The following is a 21468-nucleotide window of genomic DNA, read 5'->3' as shown; positions in this document are numbered from 1 at the left end:
AAGCTGGAGGAAACCTGCTTTTTGTAACGCTTGGACAGAAATTGTAACTTACTGCCAGTTTTTTTTCTATCATTATTTATTTATTTTTAGTTCTGTATGTGCTGTTTTGGCAGCCCAGTCAGTTCCTTTTTGCTAGAGATAACAAACAAGCACCTTGCTGAAAGAATGTACAACTGTTACCTAAGAACCTACTTAACATATTTGTTTTCAAAGCTGTTTAAAAAAAAAAAAAAAAAACAACAAACCACCACCACCAAACCCCACAAACAAAAAACCTCACGACAAACAACAAAGCAAGGTAAACTGTTTTCCCAAAGCAACTGAAAACAAACTCGGGGACACTTTGTGCCGGGGTTATCCAGAGATAATGAGCTCATTGCCCCATCGCCATGAGGTGAGCGTCTCTTGACCCAAGTAGATTCAGCTTCCAGGCAACATTCAGCAATTGATTTAATGAGCCAAGTACAGACAGTTGGTTTTGTTCCCCCCCCCCCGAAGTTAACACCACTGATCTTTGGTTACAGACACACACAAACTCGGCTTTACCATAGAAACACTTCTAGTGTCAGTATTTATTTTACCTTAATATACATTTATACAGGCCATAATAAAAAGGCTATTACACAACAGTTCAGTGAGTTATTACCTAGTTTCAAGAATAATGCATGCAATTACAAAGGAGAGGTAGAAACACCGTATTAAAGACCTAAAAATACAAACATTATATAAACAAACACTTTCAAATTAACTGTTGGAATTTCATACAGATAAATAAGATAAAAAGTACATTACTCTGTCAAAGTAAAGGAAACACATGGTTATCCAAACACTGAAAGAGTATTTTGATGTGTAAGCCCTGTACAACTTTGTCAAATAGTTCAGACCACTGTGTTTAAGAGGATTAAAATGATTTTGTCCTGGAGAATGGTTTATTCAAGTATTCAAGCAGTTGAGTAACAAAAAAGTCCCAAAAATAAAGTAAAGGAACCATTTCCAGAGAAGCTGATCTGCTTAAATACTTTGCAAATCGCTGTCCTGATAATCTCATGGGATGCTTGAAATGATAATGCCTATAAGGCTAAATGAAGCTTCCCACCTCTCCCCCAAAATGCACACAAAATAATCCTGATTTTTCACACACACTATGTAGATATTCTACATCAATTTGTCAGCATCTCAAATCCCAACATTATTTTCTGGTTTTGCGTGGTTCCTTGCAGAACCTCTCAGTTTACAGTATTTCTTGTAATACTGCCCAAGAAGCAAGACTACTGAGAACTGTCATTACACCCCTAGAGACTGCAGGCATTAATGCACATTTCGCATGCACAACAAAAGATGCAACCAAATCTATATAAAAAGCAAACAACCAGCAACTCAACATTGCTATCACTGAGAAAGTCCAGAGCAGTAGTTACTCAAGTATTAGACAAATAGGTATAAAATGGAAAGGTTCACATGAATACAAGTTTTTACAGTTTGTTTGAAAGTCTTCTAGAAGCTACATTTGAAATTCTGAAAAGAATTTTATGTACACTGAAATGAAATTCAGCCAAGTCCATTGTGCCTTCTCTCTCTTTTTTTTTTTTAATATAGTTCTTCGAAAATGAATATACAGTTGCTTTAGTAAATTAGTGCAAAACAAAGTGTTTTGGAAGAAGATCTTCAAATTGTATCCACATCAGCTGAAAACCCACTGAGGATTTTGCACAGATGGAGCGCAATTTCTTCCATTACCATTTTCCCCCCCAATAAAAGAACACTTTCTCACCATCCCTTCACAAGACAAGCTGAGCCATGTTTACAACATGCGAGCTCAGATACAAGCCAGCTTAGCCCCAAAAGCTTTGAACAGCGCTTGCACATGGTTAGGGTTTCCCAGATTCAGTCAGACACATTTTACTGACAATTTAAAAACTTTTTTTTCCACAAACTTTTGAGGGACTCTTCTGAGGGAAATGTCTTTTTGTACCTGATGCAGAAGGATCCAGTCACTATAGACCTCATGAGGAAAAAAAACCCTGATCGTTCAAGTCAAAACACACGTACAAGGATCAGTTTGAAATGTGAAGACAGATTCTTTTAAATTCTGTTGCTAGGAAGAAAAAGGAGCTGCTGGATCTGTAAGGCAAGTTTTCTACAAATGTACTTTTGGAATTTCTCCTCTTTGAGTATGCTGCTGTTTCTTTGGTAGTCACCACAGAAATGTAAGAATCATCTTCCACGTGGGGCAGAACAAGGACAACAATTAAGCTGTAGTGAAAAAGTGCAGTATCACTGAAGTGGTCCCTTATGTTCACACCATCTGGTCCTTGGGATATTCCTACTGCTCATATACAGCCACTGTGCTATAGCAAAGTGCAGAAAGCCTTCGCTCGATGCTAGACTTATCTGAAAACAGAAAGGTCAAAAAAGGAAAAAAGTGATTAATTCAGTGTTATAATTAAATTCTGTATAATTTTCAATATTTTCATCATTCAGCATAAACTTACACTTGTGTACATTTTCTATATCTGCAGGGTCTTGCAGTATTTTAGTCAGTCCTTCCAGCAGCAAGGCTGCTTTGTGGTATCGATATGTAATATCTTCAGTTTGCTGAAACATCTCATCTAGAGCTGCTGACTGAACCTGGAATCATTCAGTAGATTCAGTTACATAAATTGCTTTAGGCAAATACTGAAATGAAAAATTCAAAATGGATTACATTAAAGTGCCATTAATAAACTATTTTTGAGCCTTAATTAAGCTGATCTGTTTTTATGACAATAAGACAACAAAATGCAGTCAGAAAACAGAGCCCCTGTGCTGTATTAGCAAAGGATGTTCTGCACGTAAGCTGTAAAAGCACTTTCTGATCTTGTGTGTTTATGTGTTACAACATATTTTGAAATTACAACAATATATGAATAAGTATACTCATTCTCATACCTATATTCTCTTGTAAAGAAGTCAAATTAATTGTGCAAGACCACACCATTATCAGGGTTAAGCACAATATTTGCTGGTACCTTTTTTGTGACACCTATGGTAAAAAAGACCTCCCTCTCATCAAAAAAAGCTTTTAAGTTTCTAGTATGCTTACTGTACCTGCTCTCTGGCAGATATAAAGTTTCTCAATTACATAAAAAAGCTTCCACATGTTTGGTGCCATATTTGCTTTGTATGAACAAGGCCGGTGTTCCTCAAATTGACCTGGTGGACTGAGAAAGTTTCTTCTGTTGTTTCTGTGCTTTCGTAAACCATACTGGATAGTATTTCAGCACACAGGGCACTTGTAGAGGCTGTGTGGCTTAGGAGTTCATTTCCTAGTGTTTATGTATCAGATGTGCTGATGGAGGGGAAATACCCCCGAGGAACGGTATCTGCCAGGGACTGTAGCAACAGTTAAGGGAGGGCAGGATGGAAAGCGAAAGACTAACAAAAATTACTATGAACAGAAATCTGGAAACATACATTTTATTTTCTGGTTATGAATAAGAGGTATGTGAGAAAAGGAATCAATGTGTTATTGATCTCAATGTCCTATCATTTAGGTAAAAGGAGTGACTTACCATTTCTACAGCACAACTGTAAATGAGTTTCTCTGCAGTTACACTGTTGATTTCATCAATGAACCTCTGCTTATCCGAAAAGAAACGATTCAACTTTTCTGTCAGTTTCTTGCACATGCTGATACAGAATTTGTATCTCTCATTGAGGCTTTTCACAACTGGGAAAAAAAAAGAAATTAAAAAACCAACAATAACAAAACCACAAACAGCCTAAGTACAACTTCCCCAATGCTAGGCAAAGTTAATCTGTTTAATCTTGTGTTTCTAATGTTTACTTACTCTGCTACTAGTACGAATGAAGTATCAAATATATCAAATCTTAATGCTTCAAATTAAAAACCGTCCATTTCTTAACAGTTGCTAGTTTTATCTTTGTTTACTATCAGAATCGTGCAACTGTACATATCTACAATGCTCTTGTACAGAAGACAACAAAGATGCTGCAACTTCAGCTTTTTGAGTGACATATAACTAAAGAAAATTCAAAGGAAAGAAGATGAGATTATATTGCACCTACCTTGCTTAACAGCAGTGGATGGGTTCAGTTTCCCTGATTTGACCTGTGCTTTGGCAAGATGCAGAGAAGATGCCAGTAACTGGGCTGCTTTCATATACAGCACAAGCTGCTCTACTTGTCTGGGGGAAAATAGGTGTAATTATATATCAAAAAACCTCTCTCAAACACATCCAAGCCTTAGGCAAACACCACTTTTTATCACAATCCTACACAAGACCCAGCAGCAGCAGAAAAAACAGATGTTTTAAATGCAACTCCACCCCTCCTTTCCCTCCACAAACACCCTGTCACGGGTTGAGAGTACATCTGCTCATCCAGTAATTGCAGCAGCAAATACAAACTGCTTTAACGTAGACATTTTTAAAAGGAACCCTTCTTCGAGGGGACTGAATACCTGAGGTCAAGGTCTTACCACAAGCAACTGGCTGTGCTTTTCTTGCAGTGTCATTTCCTATGCCCCCGGTATTCTCACAGTTGTGAAAAGCAAACATTTTGCAGGGATTTTTTTCTTTTCCTTTTTTTTTTTTTCTCCAGAAAGGCGGCAGAAAATAGAGCTGCCCTTTTCCACCGCTCCAAATTTCTCCCATTTCTCCTTGTTTCTGATTTTGTATCAGGTCTGATTGGCTACACTGATTAAAGGTCAAAGTTGGACACTCCTTCCCAACCTCCACCTCAGTGCTGCTGCTACAGCCTGGTCAACTGGATCACAGAGGACTTGGATTTGAAACAAGATGGTACATAGATTTCTAGGTTCAGAAAAAAACTACTTCAACACAAGTTTGCAATCCTCGCCACTTTCCCCAGCTTATGTGGCAGGCCAGAAAACATGGTCCTCATCTATCTATTAGCATATCTCTCTCTATCCTTTGCTATATCTTTCTCATGTGTCTTCAATTGTTAAAAATTTATTCCTAAATAACATTATATGTAGTAAATAATCACTCCAAACTAAAAGAGGAAAAAAACATCCAATCCATTTTTTTTTGTCCAAAAACATTTTTGATGCGTCTGGTTTTTACTAATTCTCTTGATACTATTTGACCACATACTTACCCCCACTCTTTGCTTAGTTGGCTAATCTGATCAACAACTATGCTCTCTTGGATTTGGTACAGTGATACTGCAGAAGTACACAGGTCTGGGTTCCCTCCCCGTACTGCTGTCAGATCCAGAACACATTCTGTAAATGTCAGCATCATGTTCAGATGACGCAGTGTATCTGTATGTTCTCTCTGTCAGAGGAAAAGGAGATGACAATTTAACCACTATAAGCCATAAGGCAAACAAGTACACTTAAAATTCTTTTTAAGCACTTGAGGATTTTTTGATATGTTAATTTTATGCAGAAATCACATATTAGAGTCAGCACTAGAGACTACAGACCCAAATGGATCCAAAAGGATCAACAGATATTAATTGGTTCTTTCCTAATGATTTCAAGATACTGTAAGCTTATACTTCAGAGTCTTTCGACAAAGCCAAAGGAACTGGGACATGGACTTCTATGTTTGTTGTAACCTGAGCAACTAAGGGAATCACAAGTGAGATGTATTACTCGTTATTATATTATCAGCAACCCAGAAATATGCTTGGTACTCATATGAGAAGCCAGGAGGAATGTTTGGCTTTTATTATATAACAGACTTTATACCTACAAAAGAACTGATCTGAAACTTCATGCTTATCTGCTTCATTCCAGTTTACACTTAGATCTAGAATTAAATTGTATTAAAAGGTGGCTGTTGCCAAAGTTTGCCTTTTAAACCAAACAACTTAAATTGGAGTTAACAACTCACTGGTTGTTGGTGACTAAAACAGACACTACATGCACATTCCCTGCTCAGAAAGAATCTCAGCCTTCAAAACTAAACAAACACATCTTAGCAATATTTATAATCTTTTCATTAGTAATACAGGTCTAAATAAATTTTAAACTCTATCTGTGGGAATAATACAGTGCACTGTCAAACATTCATGTTATAACATAGATTCAATAAGTAACCAAACACCTTCCAGCTAGATGTGAATGAGAGAACAGAACAGCAATCTGCCTTGAGAAATTTATAGTCCAACGATAGCATTCTGGTGAAGGACCATACCAACATGTGTTTTTAAAGCACCACTCCTCCACACATTTAAAAAAAAATATAGGACACTCTTCCCACAAGTAGGATTTAATGTCATCTACTGACTGCGAAGAAGCAGTTAAATACAATGCCTAGAACGACATTGCTTCTGTCCGCACCCACGTCCAAAGTCTTGGCATTAAAACAGAGGCCTCTTTGGAAGGCTCTGGTGAACAAAAGCAGTCATGTTCCTTTGGTTACCTATTCATATACAAGAAATGCCAGGAATAACTATCAAAGAGAAATGGTCACATTTGCTACAGGGATATTTTCAAGGTCTTAAAAAGGAATATCCGAGACAGTGAAGAGGAAACTACCAAGTGCACTGAGCAGTCCTGTTTTTACCATGTCTCTGTTTTAGCAGCATTAAACATTATAAAACATTAAATTATTTTTTTTTATACCTCCATTAAAGTTTCCTCAGGCAATTCGGGAGCTTCAAAAGTGATAAAGCCCTCTAAGCTGGGAGGCGAAGTACCATAAGGCATGTACTTCAGACTTGGAGCTGCCTCGGCTCCCGGAGGAGAAGAACCCATATAAATACCAGGAGGGGAGCCCATATATACACGGCCACTAGTAGAGCAGAGAGACCCTCCAGAACTGTTTGATCCAACTACAAGAAAAATAACACACACATTCAGTCTAATAGGTTGTTCCATTTTGTAGCTCTGGGGCTGCACATGATAGCAAGTGACAAATCAGTAATCACCACAGATTCACTCCTGGGAGGATCTCTTCTTTGCTCCTTGCATCACTCTGTAGAGAATGCAAGGGCTGCACCTTAATACAGCGACGATTTATAAAATGGATTTTGGAAATTGGCTGACAAGGATTCCAAGGCAGGCAGCCCAAAAGGACAGACCAAAGGTTGTGCTATAGTTCACAAAAGCACACTGCTGCAAATATAGACTCCTGCTCATCCTGAGCAGATGCAGGCATTTACCTTGGGATCTTTGATATTTGACAATGTAGCCAACATGCTAAAATGCAGTCAGCTCATTTTGGATGTTGCTTCTGGTAAAATGCATAACAGTGGGCAAAAATGCAGAATAAGAGATCTAATTGTTCCTCTCCACTTTTGTCATAGGTGCTGTTAAATCTCCCTATGGTGGAGCAAAACAGTGTACACAAGATGTTATACACTGCTGGACAGTAAATCAGTGCCTCTGGCCTTCTCTTTAGTAGAGAAAAAGCAGAACTCCAGGATTTATCTCAACTTTACACAGCACTTTTTTGTATGGGCTAGAGGACCTACTGTGCATGGCAGCAAGCAGATTACCATCTCAAGAAGTGGGCAAGCCTGAATATTGTTTGATAGCAGTCCAGAGCTGCCAGGGAAGTCTTACCTGAGGTGGTTCTTGTTCTGAGGACCATATGGGTGCAGGTAGGAGGGGTGGCACTGCTTGGAGGAGACCCAACAGTAAACATGACAGCTCGAGAACTTGCCCCACTTCCCATGGAAGGAGGTGCCACTGCAATTCCATAGGCCCCTGCTGGAGCTGGAAGATAAAATTTTCACACGTTAGTCCCTATTGCGTACAGTCATACCATTTTGTAATTATATGCAGCAAACTGGAGTACTGCAACACAACATGCTTTGATGTAGATCCAAGAATAGTTGTAAGTTCTGACAACAAATAAAACAAGCTGAGTGGACAATCTTGACGATTAAAAAAAGAACCCAGATGCGGCCTGCATACATCTTTTTATTTCCCATCTCTCTACCCCTACCTAAAGAAAAAACAACAGGGGCCTGAGAACAACATCAGTCCTTCAGCAAAAGACACAACAGAAAAATTCTAAATGCAGACCATGGCAGGTCTGAAGGCTAAAGACTAGCCCTGTCTGCAGAACTTCTTCCATCTGCTCAAAAACAAGGTGAGAACTCCTGTTGGCCACTTGTGGCAAGGCAGTAACTGTGGGGGAGGAGGAAGAGGAAAAAAAAAGTTGAAAAAAATGAACATGAAAAATGTAGAAAAACATGAACATGAAAGAAGTCATCACATAAGCTGACTTTCAGATGAAAACGAGCTGGAATTTCAAAATGAAACAGCCACAAATGTGGTATTAAAAAAAAAACAACACACACGCAAAACCCTCTAGCTACTATAGGCAGCAGTGATGTTCCTGTATTTAGCAGAGACACACTTTCCCGTCTCACTTATTTTTAAAGCTATGTTAAGGAACTGGAACATATTCCCTTCAAGATAATTTAAAAAAGGCTTCTGTACTGACACTAAAAATTATTGCAACCAACTACTGAAGTTGGAAGCAGACCAAGATCTAGATGGCACTCCATAAAAAAAAAAAACTAGCACAAAGACCATTTGTATGTATCAGCCTGTTCCTTACCTGTATCCATTGGTCGCTCTGTATTGAGGCTGTCTGTACTGCCTTGATATAACTGGCCTCCAAGGGTAGTCTTTACTTGTTGATCTGAGAGCTTCCCGGTACTAACAGATCTAGACAGGAAAACATGAATGCACAACAAGATTTTTCAGTAAGTTCCTCCTATCTTACTCACAGCAGAGGCTGACTTTCAGATTCTTGGTATTATATTGGTTATAGAGAATTCTTCAACAGAAGTACAAAAAGCCTTAATCTCACTGTTCATCATGGCCCTATTGAAACAGGGCTAACCATAAAGGGACCTTTTTCCCTTAAACATTTATATTACAAATTTTGCCATATAGATTTTGAAGCAAAACTGAACAGGCTTCACAGAGGCAATGAGACTTCCTTATTCAGACAACCAAAACAACAGGGAACTAGACAGCAACACAAAGTGCTTCAGGAAGTCCATGCTATATTTATACACAGTACTGAGAGTTTGTTATGTACAATAAACATCAGCATATCCTCACAGCTCATTTTCTGCATGCTCTGCCCCTCCAAATTGCTGTGTGAAACGTACATTCTTTTGCCAAGTTACCTACCCAGTTTTCCAGGTCATAAATGCTACAGCGCCTACCTGCCGAATGTAGCTTTACTGTGCTGCTCTCCTGCTTGCTTTTCACTTCCTTGCGTCAAGTGGAAATGTGTGAAATCCCTTGGTTCAGTGATGTCTTTAGGCTGCAACGGGGCATCTACAGACCCTTGGCGATTAGCCAGAGCCAGCAAGTTTGAGGATGCTTGTGTTTTAGGTATTTTGAAAGGAGCTGTAGCCTTAAAGAAACAAAAAAAAAGAACATATATAAAAAAAATAAGGTTAGCACCCAAAAATACTCTTGAGAATGGTTTCAGACAATGTATTACCACTTCACATTTTACAGACATTGGTAAACTTAACAGACCTTAGTAGGAGAGCCAATGATCGTTGGTAATGGAGTTTTGAACAGCCAGTCTGAACTCCTAGGTGACGATCCCATATGTTTGGTAGGTGATGTTCCCAGGCTACCTGGCCTACTTGGTTGTGGAGAATGACTGTATCCATACCCAGCATAAGATGGGCATACTGGGTCTGAATGCTGCTTTCTGAGCTTCTGCTTGTTTTGGTAAATATCTGTGAGAGTTGGAGCACTTTGCAACCTAGCTCCCATCAAAAGTGACTGTGGAGACTGAGATGGTGGTATCGGAGAACCTGTAAGGACGAAAAACAATCAAGTAAAATGCTACTTGCAGTGCTTGGAAATGTAGCAATGAAACCCAAAACGCTAGAGATCAATGTTAATCTGTAAAGAGATGGGGCTGCAGTACTGTGAGATATGTTTGATCATCAACTCACTAGATGGCAAAGAGAATGGATTTAGCATGTCGGCTATTTGGACTAAGGCTACATACACTGATGAGATGATGCTTGTGTTCAAGCTGCCAAAAAGGCAAGATTTCAGGGTGACAGCTGTACTGGCAGCTGCAGTACTTCTGGCAACCTGCATCAAGACAAATAAAGTATTTGGATTCAGCAGGAATGGCATAAACAATACTGAAATTTCAAGTGCAACCATCAAGACTCTAGGTTGAATAGAGGTTCTCAAGTACTGGAATTATATTCCTGCAAACAGTAATGTGAATGCAACGTTGCATGCTAACGACTTGTTTTGTTTGTAATAATTTAATCTGCAGACTGAAAAGGCAGCTCCTCTCATGGCTTTTGCAAGAAAAGTAGGTATTAAAAACCAGAAAAATATTTATGTATATTCAGATGAAACAGTTTGGGATCATTACTTAGGGCAGTCATTTATTTTTAGTCTGTCAGAACATGTTTTTCAAAAGTTCATTATGTACAAAGGAAGTCCACACTTGAATATGAACTCAAAATTTCTCCTAAAGCACAAAGACTTGGAAGAGCTATAAACAGTCATTTAAGCAGAGGGCTTTAGAGAAACATCTCCTATGAACATCTCACCTACTCTGAGATGCCGTTCCTCTTTCAAAATAAGGAACCTGAAATTTGATTAAGTGGTCTCTTCTCTGTGATTTATTTTTCATGATGAGGAACTGTGCAAAGTTACAAACACTATGCAAGACTTCAGTTTTGTGGCCACAGCTTCCCAGATAAAATGTGCATCTTTGTAACCTCAAAGAACTGACACTGAAGTGACAACAATTTCACTCACCTTTAAAAAAATGGCAAAACTTAAACTATTCTAACTAGTTTTTCCCTAGGCTGTGCTGTAACTTAGTATATAAGATTCTTAAGAGCTGGCCAAGGCAATCTTTTGATATCGGCTTCATTTCATAAATGTATGCTTTGAAAACCATCTTAAACTTCTTGCAGTTTGCTCAGTAAAGTGCCCAGCTGTTAAGACACATCTTCCAGCCTTCTTAAGCCTGTGTTTTTCTAGTTAGACTTTGAATAAGAGCCACTTCATCTTGATTCCATTCCTCTCCATTTAAACAATGTGCTATAGAGTAGCCTTTCTGCCTGCAGCTCCAATAGAGTACTCATCTATTCCTCACTAAATTCCCAGCTGAGAATTTGCCTGTTTGAAATCAGTCTACTTGTCTGTCTCATAGCATTGAAACCTGTCATTTCAGAAAGCAGTCTTAAATTTCTTTGGTGGCTGTTCTATTGTCAGCACCACCACTGGGAAGGGTTCTCAATCCAAAGTTTCTTCCCTGCTGTCACTGACAGCAAGAGTAACTCAATTCATTCAGAAGCTACATTAAGACAGACATCCTAGAAAATCTCAGTACAGATTACCTCGCTTCACCCAGAAGCAAAGAACTTCCCATATCCATTTAAATGCTGAAAACCAGACATGCTGCAATTTGTGATATTTTACAAATAGAAATACCACTGCAGTCGTTTGAAATTAAGAAACAAAGTAGGAATAGAATGCAGGAAACAGATAAAGTGAAACATTCAGAACTCTGCAGAAGCTTTACCAAAATCATACTGGTTGCTTTGCCCAGTTTCTCACCTGAGAAGTTTCTGCTCCTCGATTCATGCCCTTGAAGCTGTCCACAGCAACAGTGTCCAAGCTGCTCTGGTATTGTTCCAACTAAGCAAATAAAATCAAAATGTGAATTTATGCTTTACCCTTCATCCACAAATGAAGGTGAAGGAAAATAAAACCTATTTATCTTACTTCTACCAGCCATTTTAACAGAAATGGATTGCTGTAAATGTGACTGCTTGAGTGTAAGAAAATCTTTGCAGAGGGATCTGGATAAGTTCGATCAATGGGCTGACTCCAATTGTGTGACATTCAATAAGGGTGTCGGGTCTTGCATTTAGGTCATAACAACCCAATGCAGTGGTATCGGCTTGGGGAGGAGTGGCCGGAAAGCTGCCCAGCAGAAAAGGACCTGTGGGTGCTTGTCAACAGCCAGCTGAACATGAGCCAGCAGCGTGTCCAGGTGGCCAAGAAGGCCAATGCCAGGACTAGAGAAGTGCAGCCAGCAGGGCTAGAGAAGAGTGATCGTCCTCTTGTATGCAGCACTGGTGAAACCATGATCTAGTTGAGCAGATTTCAGTTTAAGGCAATTTCAAGCAAGAATTAGTGTTCTGAATAACTGTTCCACATAAACCTTCCTGAAGAATTTATGGGCTTACCTAGCGGTGAGGGAGAATATGGTCTTGAAGATCCTGTGGATAACCGGCGCCCAACACCCTGCGCAGTGTCAGCTGGTACTGGAGAACAGGAACCCATCTTCATGAAGCCCATCGGACTAGTATTTGAGCGTCTCACAACCCCAGCTCTAACAAGATGAAAAGAATGGTTATGCATGCTATAGCAACTGTGGATCCTTGAGATGAGGTTCAGAATCCCCTAACGAGTATAATGATCAATTAAAAAAAAAGATATTTACAGAGAAAGCCATGAAGCTGAAGCTTATTAAGGTAATAACTTAAGCTAAGCCTTCCATTCAGAAAACAAGAAAAATAAAATTCCTTTTGTTCCCACTACGATCGTAGCTTTCAAAGCCATAGCAGTCTGTTAACTGGAGAAATTTAAAACAGATATATGCCTTAGTACATGGATTACTGATATTCAGACAACTAGGCATTTAATTTTGAATTTTACAACTGAGTGAAATGCATTGACACAAACGTTCATTTTTATGGTTGGAAAAAGAAGGAACCTACAAAAAAGATTAAGACAAAGTTTTAAGTATTGGACCTGGTGTAAAGTGCAGCTACTGAGAACAGATTATTTTAGGGAAAGGCATGCCCTCAAGTGTAGAAACAACTGTAAAATCAAAGATCTTGAAAAAAAGCAAGGAACCTTTTTTTTTTTTAAGAAAAAAAAAAAGATCTCCAGAGATCTCAGAGTTTGTCTTTGACCTTCACCATCCCAATCCTGTAGATCACAAGGCATAGAATAAGTCTAGCACACTAGAGCCTTGTATTAAGGCAAGCTGGTTAACTAGTATGCCAAAAACTGTTTCCTTGATATTCTACAGAACAACGCATTCATCATTGCATGTGTGAAAACAAGATTTATTACTTTCTAGTTTATGATGTAATGCTGCATAATACACAAAGGAGGGAAAAAAAGCGAGACTTCGTCTTTTTATCTTCTTTGGTTGCAGTTGCCTAAAAGAACAAGCTTATTTTGTTTTAGTGAAGAATTTCAACTGCCGGTTCAACAACCTTGAGATTGTGAAGGACTATTACTTGTTATCATTAAAATGCCTCCTTAGAATGGTCTTGTGCAGAAAAAAATGACATCAGTAAGAAAGCATGGACATCTGTGAAGGTACAAATACAAACTAGAACCAAGCAAAAGGAGTTAGAATACTCACCTTGGTGATCCGTGGGGGTTTGACACAGGACTGGCAGTAGAGGAGAGGTTCTGTTCTATACGCTGGTAATTCCGGAGCTGAGTGGGAACTGGGATAGGTGCTGTTTCACTGCGGGGGGATACTGAAGGCTGACAATGCCTGAAGTAGAAAGGTATGGAGAGAGGAGATAAATAGAGGTAGACAGATCTCTCTCTAAATTGTACCATTCTCAAAAGTCCGAGAAAATCTGTGAAACTGACAAATAAACTGATTCTAAACTCCCCACATGCAGTGTGATCTTAGCTTGTCCTAATCTAGCTCTGACACTTCACAGAGGAAGACAAAGAACTGTTCGTTACTACCTACCTTTCTTATACTGGCTAGTACCAGATCGAGCTGAGAGTGCAGTACTAGCTGAAGCATTTCGTCATGCATCACAGCGATCTACCGATCCCCCCGACTTCCTGCCAATCAGCCCGCTCTGTTTACCACACTTCAAAATAGCGTTCTAGGAAAACCCACTGTGCTAAGAACAGGAAGTTCAGCAGCGGGGTTGGAATGTGTACAAAAGCCACTAAAGCACAGAGATATCCCATGAGACACAGTGAACTTGCAAAAGGAAAACATGTTATGTAACCAACCCTTGACAAAATGACCAAAACCACACACCTGAACATTAATCCACAGACGCAAACTGCAGATTAGCATTGCCCAAGTTCAACCAAGTGTCAGTGACCCGGTTTACCTCAGTGTACTGCCTGATAAGGGAATCAAACCACCGCAGTGTAAGCAGTCACCAACACTTTTAAAAGAATTAGACCGAAAGAATTTCGAACTAAATGACTTTTGGGAATATAATCAGCTTAGTATCAGGCCCCTTATTGATTAGTTTTTCAGAAAACAGGCAAAGATTAGAGATTCTCAGAGGAAATGTGAAAAAAGTCCTATCACTCCTACTTAAAATCTCTAGAAAACAAGCAGTTACACCATTTACTGCATGGATACAGCTGAACAGAAATCTTGGTTTCTGACTCTGTATCACATCCCTTTTGCAACCTCTGAGAATGAAATACTACTTCCTAATATGCATGGTCCTTCCTTAGCAAAAGAAAACAAGTTTGTCCTTTTATTGCCACCCAGGTTCTAGAGACTGAGTAATTTTGAAAGGCAGCTTGAACAAGCCTCAATAGATCTGTACCAACATTTTTTCCGCAGCCTCATCAGTTTCACTGAATTTAAACCCATGCTCACTAAGTTTCTCAGCTGTGCCTGACAGAAGTCCTAAGTCTGCTGTGCCACAGTGGCCAGCCTGGCAGAAGATGGGACAAATCTGCAGCTGTGACCACACAGGCAGTGGAAAGCCTGAAAGCTTCCACACAAGGAGAAGGTCTCACAAGTAGAAACCACACAGAGGCAGTAGGCAGCCTGCTATGACTAACACAACAAGCTGAGGCAGCACAGGGAGGCTCCCTAGGCCTGACCTGGAGAGGGGAAATCCAAACTGTAGCAGTGCCACTGAGGAGGCCATGAAGGCACTTCAACTTTTAAAGTACTCAGCATGGAATATGCCTTCCCCTGCTGTCACACAGCCTTACAGGTAGGTCCTGTGAGCTAAGTGCCATGTTAGCATGGTGGTATAGCACTTGGCCTTCTTCAGGGCTCCCCAGCTCAGGCCCAAAGCCACGTTCTGGTTAGGCATCCCCTAGTCAGATGTGGTTTGCTACTGGTTAGAGAAAGAGGCAATACAGAAGTGTGCAGAGTTGCATGCAAATCTTGTATCTGTGGGATCTAGAGAACAAAATTAGGAATTAAACACAGAAGAGGGAACCGCCTCCACCTATTGTGCCTGTTCTGGCTGGAGCATGAGAAGCATCACAGCTTCTTCTGCTTGCCGCAAAACAGCGTAACTATGGGTACCATTCATGCAGTTCTATCATCTAATCAGAAAAAAAAAAACGCTGTATCACAGGGCATAACATTTTGTAAAAAAAAAAAAATCACATGCTATGAAAGAACACTTTTCAGCAACGAATAACCAAAAAAACAAAGCAGCATCTGGTAGATTATCTGCTACCTTGAGACAATGTCCCAAAGCAGTCAGTCACTGAATTTACTCAACCAATACCTAAATCAAACTTTCACAGTACAAACTCTGACTGTGAACAGTAGGCACCTGTTTCTAATCACACAACCATTTAGCTCTTAACTTACTAACATACAGATAACATAACTGGCATATTTTCATAAAACCTGTAACTCCAAAAACCGTGACACATGATGATATAAGACAGGAAATTACCATAATTTATAATATTCTGTACACAGTCAATCCATAGCAAACGGATCTTTACAACCAAACCATTCAAATTGGCTGCCCTTAAACACAAAAGTTAAGGCTACAGCTTTATTGATAGCCCATGTCAGCAGATTTTGCAAACTGCAACAAGATCAGCACAAAGTAGTAAACTTTTCTTGTGACAAGCATTTCTAAACAAATAATGCTGACTTGCAGTCCTGTAGTACTAGCATAAGCCAAAAATACACCCAACATAACAGCTTTATTCCCCTTTTAGCCACTCGTCCTCTTTCTATTTTGTATTGAAAAACTTTATGAAATTCATTATTTGGTCAAATGACAAATCTACCCCTTCTGTTTAGTTATTACATGAATAGTTAAGCATCCTGGTTAAGATTTACATTTTCCAGTATAATACAGGAAAGGTGTCAGGCACTACTGACAAATATCAATTCCATTTCAAACTGGCAGAAACTTTGTCTACAAAGATGTGGCAGAAAGGGGCCTTATTAACAGCCCTGCTGATTGAAAAGCTGCAGTAAACGTTCAACACTTTTATGGGCTTCTTTGGGTATCTTGTGAGCCACAAACACAAAATTCACAATAATTGCTTGCACAGAGGTCACATCCAGTTATTGGATGCAAGATAATCCAGTCCTGAGACAAATCCACAGCAAACTGTGCTTTCTAAATCCCTCTTTTCAAGACGTAGTTGTGTGAGAAGTAAACTGCTTTTAACATCTTGACTCAGTAAACAAAGAACATGCTGTGCTTCATAACACAAAGAGGTCAAGTTAGTTATGTGTCTGAAGTTTCTGCCTTTAGACAGTTCAAAATTTAAGCAGACAAAAGAATGCTGTCTTTCCTTAAGGAAATCTTTTTGGGATGCATCCAAGCCAGAAGTTAGCTACGCAACCATCAGCTATTACAATGCATGAAGTGTAGAGAGCCTGGAAAAAACAGGTCTAGCTTCTATTTCAGTTTCCAGCAGTAAGCTAAAATTAAAACAAAACCAAAACAAAACAAAAATACAGTAACAGAACTTTTTTTAAAGAGAGGAAATACTAAGCCTTCATCATGCACCTGTTAGTTGTACCAGAAGCAGTACTTCGAGAAGAGGCTGAGGATGGCTTCTGTACAGTTCCTGAGCTTCCAGAAATAGTTAATGGTGACTGCCTGTAGGAACAAGAAACATTGTCAAAAGACAGTTCACACCAGAAACTACCTGCTTTGCAGCAAAACTTTCTGAATTCAAGCTGTTTACATATTCATATTAAATTCAACTTGTCGTATTAACCTTTAAGAAAAGTTCACTCACAGCTGTGTAAACCCATCACTGCCAAAAAACCCAACCACCTCTTCTATAGCATCCATTTCAGAACATGAGACTTCTTTTGGATAAAGCTCAGCACACCTACCCTCCACACATCAAGAACTCGCTTGAAGCACGCCTGCCAGCTGCTCCCAATGGCATATCATCTACAGTAAGCAGAAGAACACATTGAAAACCCACATCATGAACTAGAATCTTCAAAAAATAAAAATGAAAAATCTCCTATATTACTGTTGTAGAAATAATTGCTTCTGACAAGCTTCTGTGAAAATATACAAGTTTTATACAAGTTTTCTACAAACTGTTTTGTGTATGAAATTACCTCAACAAAAACGGGGAAAGTAGTTCTTTAACATTTTTCTCTTTGCAATGCTCGTTATAATAATTATGAAATTAAATCCACTTTTAAGAGTACAATGTATCAGCATTGGGAAATTTATAATAGTGAAAGACAGAAATGCTTCAGAGATCAAGGTACTAATTTAGTCAAATATATAACATGAGTTGGTGGCACTGTACAGAAGTCAGATAACTAGCTTCCTAGTGGCAATTCAGGTTTAGAAAATGTAATATGGCAATGTGCAACATCCGAGTCTTTCTGCTGTATAAGCCCAGTCTCATGCCTAACCTTTCATGTTAAACATTTTGTATGTTTTTACCTCCACTTGTTTATTATCTAAAGCTCTATAACATGGACTAAACATTCAGTTAGTCTGGATGTGACTTTCTCATTGAGAGAATCCTTGGGCTTCTTATCAGCAGCTGTTTACAATTGACTCTTTTCTTCTACTGCCAAAATCCAACATTTTCCACGACTTTAAGTGACCTTGGTGTCTTTGGCGTATCTGGCCACTCAATTGCAGGTGAAAATGTCCCAGATGGACATGTACATATACCAAATAGTCTCCCTTCAAAAACTAACTCAAACTGATGCAATTAGTTCCAAGGTGAACAGAGACACATTTAGAGAAAAGAGAGCCAAATAATAACAATGCATGGAGGTATGCTATGAGTGGAAAGTGTTTTAAAATATGAAAATAAGGAAGGTTCTTACATGAGTGGTCTGAAGAGATGTTGTGTGGGACAAGAACAAAGTCATCTGTGTCACAAGAAGAGTTCTTGCTACTGGTACTGGCAGAGTCTTTAGACACTTGAAGATAGTTTGGAGGACCCAATGGAGGGGAAGACAAATTTTCTTCTTGAATATGCTGCATGTCTGGAAGAGACTAAAGAAGAGGGGGAGGGGAGTAAAAAACCAACACTATAAATTCAGTGATTCAGAAGATAAAGTTGCTCTTTTTACTCTAAAGCCTCTAACATAGGAATTATCACTAACGTACCAAATAAATAAATAGATGAATTTATATTTCAGACTGTTTAAGTCTTTAGAAATATAAAATATATTTGATTTTGGAAATTTCAAATGCCAGATAACACTGTCATGTAAATTTAGGCAGTTCTATAGCACCATAGCAAATAGGCTGTGAATTTAATTGACTTAATTTGTTCAGTCATTCACGATGATACAGATTCAACTCTTCCAAATACCATATAAAATTAAAATCACCAGTTCATACCAACATAAGGAGTGTCAACCAAAAAGGCCAATTCAAGAAATCTTGGGTAAGCATTACAGAAAATATTTTCTAGAGATTGTTTTGTAAAACAGAGAACTTACTGGAGGAGAAGCAAAACGGCAGGAAGGGGAGCTTCCACAGGAACTGCCAGAGACTGAGCCAGCATATGTGGGCACTGGTACAGGACAAGCTAAAAGAGGGAAACCCAGACAGAAAAAAAAATTAAAAAATGCAACTAACCATCTGAAAGGCTGAATTGCAAACAAACTAATTTCCTCACTGCTTTTCGTTCATAAACCCTTATACTTTTAAGCACAGCACATCCTTAAGCACACAATAGCATTTAAGTTTAGTTGAAATATGAAAGGAATTAGCAAACAAGTGCCATATCTCAACGATAGTTCAAAATTCAAAAAAGGATTCAACTCTAAGGTTCACAATAGAATAGAACAGCCAGACACAGGAAATTGTCTCATGAACATTTAGCGTGATACTTGGCAGATTTTTCTTCCCCACTAGCCCCCAACATTCATCATTTACACAAATAAATGGAAAAAAAAAACTACTTACACTTTTTGACTGTTGAAACCTGATCCAGGAAAGGGTGGTTGAAAAATGCTTCTGTAAAACAAGAAACAACCACCACTGTGAATTAACGTACAAATAACACAGGATTTGTAGATTATATTGCAGACAGTGGTAAATGGTTGCCTTCCCAGAATCAATATTCACAGCCAGAGGATGAAAAGCTTACAACATGGCAGGCTTTAATCTCTTATATGTTGCTACAGCATTTGGAAAGGAAACAAAATCAATTTAATAAATTCCAAGAACAGCCTGCAAGGCAAATCAGACAAACTTATTAAAGGACATTTTATAACTTGATGATAACATGAACTTAAGGATCATATACATAAGAAGCTTTCCTATATACATCATGAAATTATGTTTGCAATGTACAACACAGTACGTGTACAGTTTTAATTTGCTCTTCAAAATGATGAGCTTCTTTTACATCAAACATTGAAAGTATTTTCACTTCTGCCTTTCCCACGAACAGACACTTGTTTTTTGAACCCATTAATGCTACTCCTTCCGTGGTTGAAGATCACAACAAAGCAGCAGCCATTCTCCTTCCCACTTCCCAACAGAACACAACCTGTGCAGCTGGTTCAGTTTAAAGCAGAAGTAAACATCGCTTTCTTTAACAATTTCCTCAGCTAACTTGTTACTGTTTTAACAATAGAAACATTTGCTTTTGTTATAAATGGATGTTCTCAGATGGATTTAATTGACCTAGCATAAGCAGTTGGCTAACAGTGTACATGTGAAGTTCTCTTTTACAAGAGACCTTCATATCATTAGGGAAAACTGATCGTTAGTGGAAACTAACTGCTGAACTTTGTGAACTTCAATGTTCTAACAGTTGAGGAAAAACAATACTGTTCATCAGACCTAACCAAATAACAAGGAAAAAAAAAACTACCACCACCAAAAAAAAACAAACACCTGAGGCCTGCACCATCTCTTCTTCCTTCAACAACACTTTCTTCCACAATGTGATAAGGAGGGGAGGCTAGCAATAACACCAGAACAATATAATGATTAACTTTAACATGAGGATCAGGTGTTCTTGAGCTTTTGTACAACACCTGCTGTTCTACTTTATATTACTAAAAGATCAGCAAGATTTCCAATGCTATTTTTATTTTAACAACAGGCAACTGGGCTCAGTTATACACTCTCCCTTTCACTCCCTTTGCTAAGCACATTCCAGAGCAGCCCCTTTGAGGCCCTTCGAGCAGCTCAGCCAAGGGAAACATGACTTTCACCACTACCATTCTGCTTTTTTTTTTTTTTTTCTTAGCAAAAATGCATTCTCACACTACCACAATGTTACAGTGAATTTCCCACGTTTGAAGAAACTGTGGAGATCAGCACACCCAGAGTGCAGGTGGTATCAATTACTCAAAGTCCACATTTGTGACATATTGATTCTTCTATAAAACAGATTTAAAAATTAACATCTGAATACTGTCAGCATCATCTGGACATTTTACCCAAATATCCTGAGTTTTTTTCTATATCTGATTTCTTCTCAAGTTCCTACATATAGCAGTTAAAGCACATTATTTCAGTCACATCTACACATCCAAAAAAAACCATGCCTGGTTATCAGAACAGTAATTATTCCAGTGTCAATGCTTTAAGTGTCAAATTATTAAAAAAAGGTTTGATATCTGTTGGAGAAATATCAGAAACTGAAAAGGAAAAAAAAATGTAGTCATAAAAGTCCTGCACTTCAAGTAAACAACCCAGATACCTTTTGAATTCTCGTCTCTCCACAGCCCATTGAATATAGTCTTCTTATCACAAATGCACAAGAACCACATGTGATGAATGAGTCAATTTGTGTATTTCAGTACTGCGTCAAAACCAAGCTTGCATGCATAACTAAACAGGAACTTGAAGTTTCATAAGCAGAAGGGAAACTGAGCATGTCTCAAGGTTGTAACTCACCCTAAGATCTCAGCATCACAAGAGCTAATAGTTAATGGTAAGGAAAGAACTCTCTCGTCTGCAAGGAGCGTGAAGAGATTTTAAGCATTAAGCTCTTTCTCACTATTCCATAGATTAAACTTGATGGATTCACCTATCTTGCTGCTAAAAACAAATCTCAGTATAAATTGTTATTCATATATTTATATATAATATATATACATATATAATAATACAATAAATATATAATATATAACAATATATATAAATATATTTATAGATTTATAACAATAACACATTGTTATTTTCATTGTGTTAAAATTAACACAAAGTTAATTTTACTTAGCTAAGCTAGCTTTAATTAGCTAAAAGATTAACATTTCCTGGGATTTATGATAA

General features: G+C 38.4%; 1 protein-coding gene across 2 annotated transcripts in view; it reads right to left on the bottom strand.

Annotated features, from left to right (window-relative positions):
- Nucleotides 1-541: 541 nt before the first annotated feature.
- Nucleotides 542-21468, bottom strand: part of ULK2 (unc-51 like autophagy activating kinase 2) — a 39814-nt gene continuing 18887 nt past the window's right edge. The window contains exons 11-28 of one of the 2 annotated variants that reach the window (XM_048074248.2): nucleotides 19141-19191; nucleotides 18672-18760; nucleotides 18048-18219; nucleotides 17079-17139; nucleotides 16744-16836; nucleotides 13386-13523; nucleotides 12193-12338; nucleotides 11558-11638; nucleotides 9488-9774; nucleotides 9166-9359; nucleotides 8547-8656; nucleotides 7541-7693; nucleotides 6599-6807; nucleotides 5122-5300; nucleotides 4069-4187; nucleotides 3552-3709; nucleotides 2493-2628; nucleotides 542-2391 (exon numbers count right to left, since the gene is read on the bottom strand). In XM_048074248.2, the coding sequence (XP_047930205.1) occupies nucleotides 2324-2391; nucleotides 2493-2628; nucleotides 3552-3709; nucleotides 4069-4187; nucleotides 5122-5300; nucleotides 6599-6807; nucleotides 7541-7693; nucleotides 8547-8656; nucleotides 9166-9359; nucleotides 9488-9774; nucleotides 11558-11638; nucleotides 12193-12338; nucleotides 13386-13523; nucleotides 16744-16836; nucleotides 17079-17139; nucleotides 18048-18219; nucleotides 18672-18760; nucleotides 19141-19191 (2444 nt within the window). In that variant the 3' untranslated portion in view covers nucleotides 542-2323. Of the gene's footprint in view, nucleotides 2392-2492; nucleotides 2677-3551; nucleotides 3710-4068; nucleotides 4188-5121; nucleotides 5301-6598; nucleotides 6808-7540; nucleotides 7694-8546; nucleotides 8657-9165; nucleotides 9360-9487; nucleotides 9775-11557; nucleotides 11639-12192; nucleotides 12339-13385; nucleotides 13524-16743; nucleotides 16837-17078; nucleotides 17140-18047; nucleotides 18220-18671; nucleotides 18761-19140; nucleotides 19192-21468 lie in introns of those variants that run through there. The other variant, XM_066979744.1, reaches the window with a different exon arrangement.

This window comes from Anser cygnoides, chromosome 18 (genome assembly GCF_040182565.1).
Source record: "Anser cygnoides isolate HZ-2024a breed goose chromosome 18, Taihu_goose_T2T_genome, whole genome shotgun sequence".
In the NCBI taxonomy this organism is placed as follows: Eukaryota; Metazoa; Chordata; class Aves; order Anseriformes; family Anatidae; genus Anser; species Anser cygnoides.
Note: the sequence above shows the minus strand (reverse complement) of the source record. Positions and strands in the feature narration are given on the sequence as shown.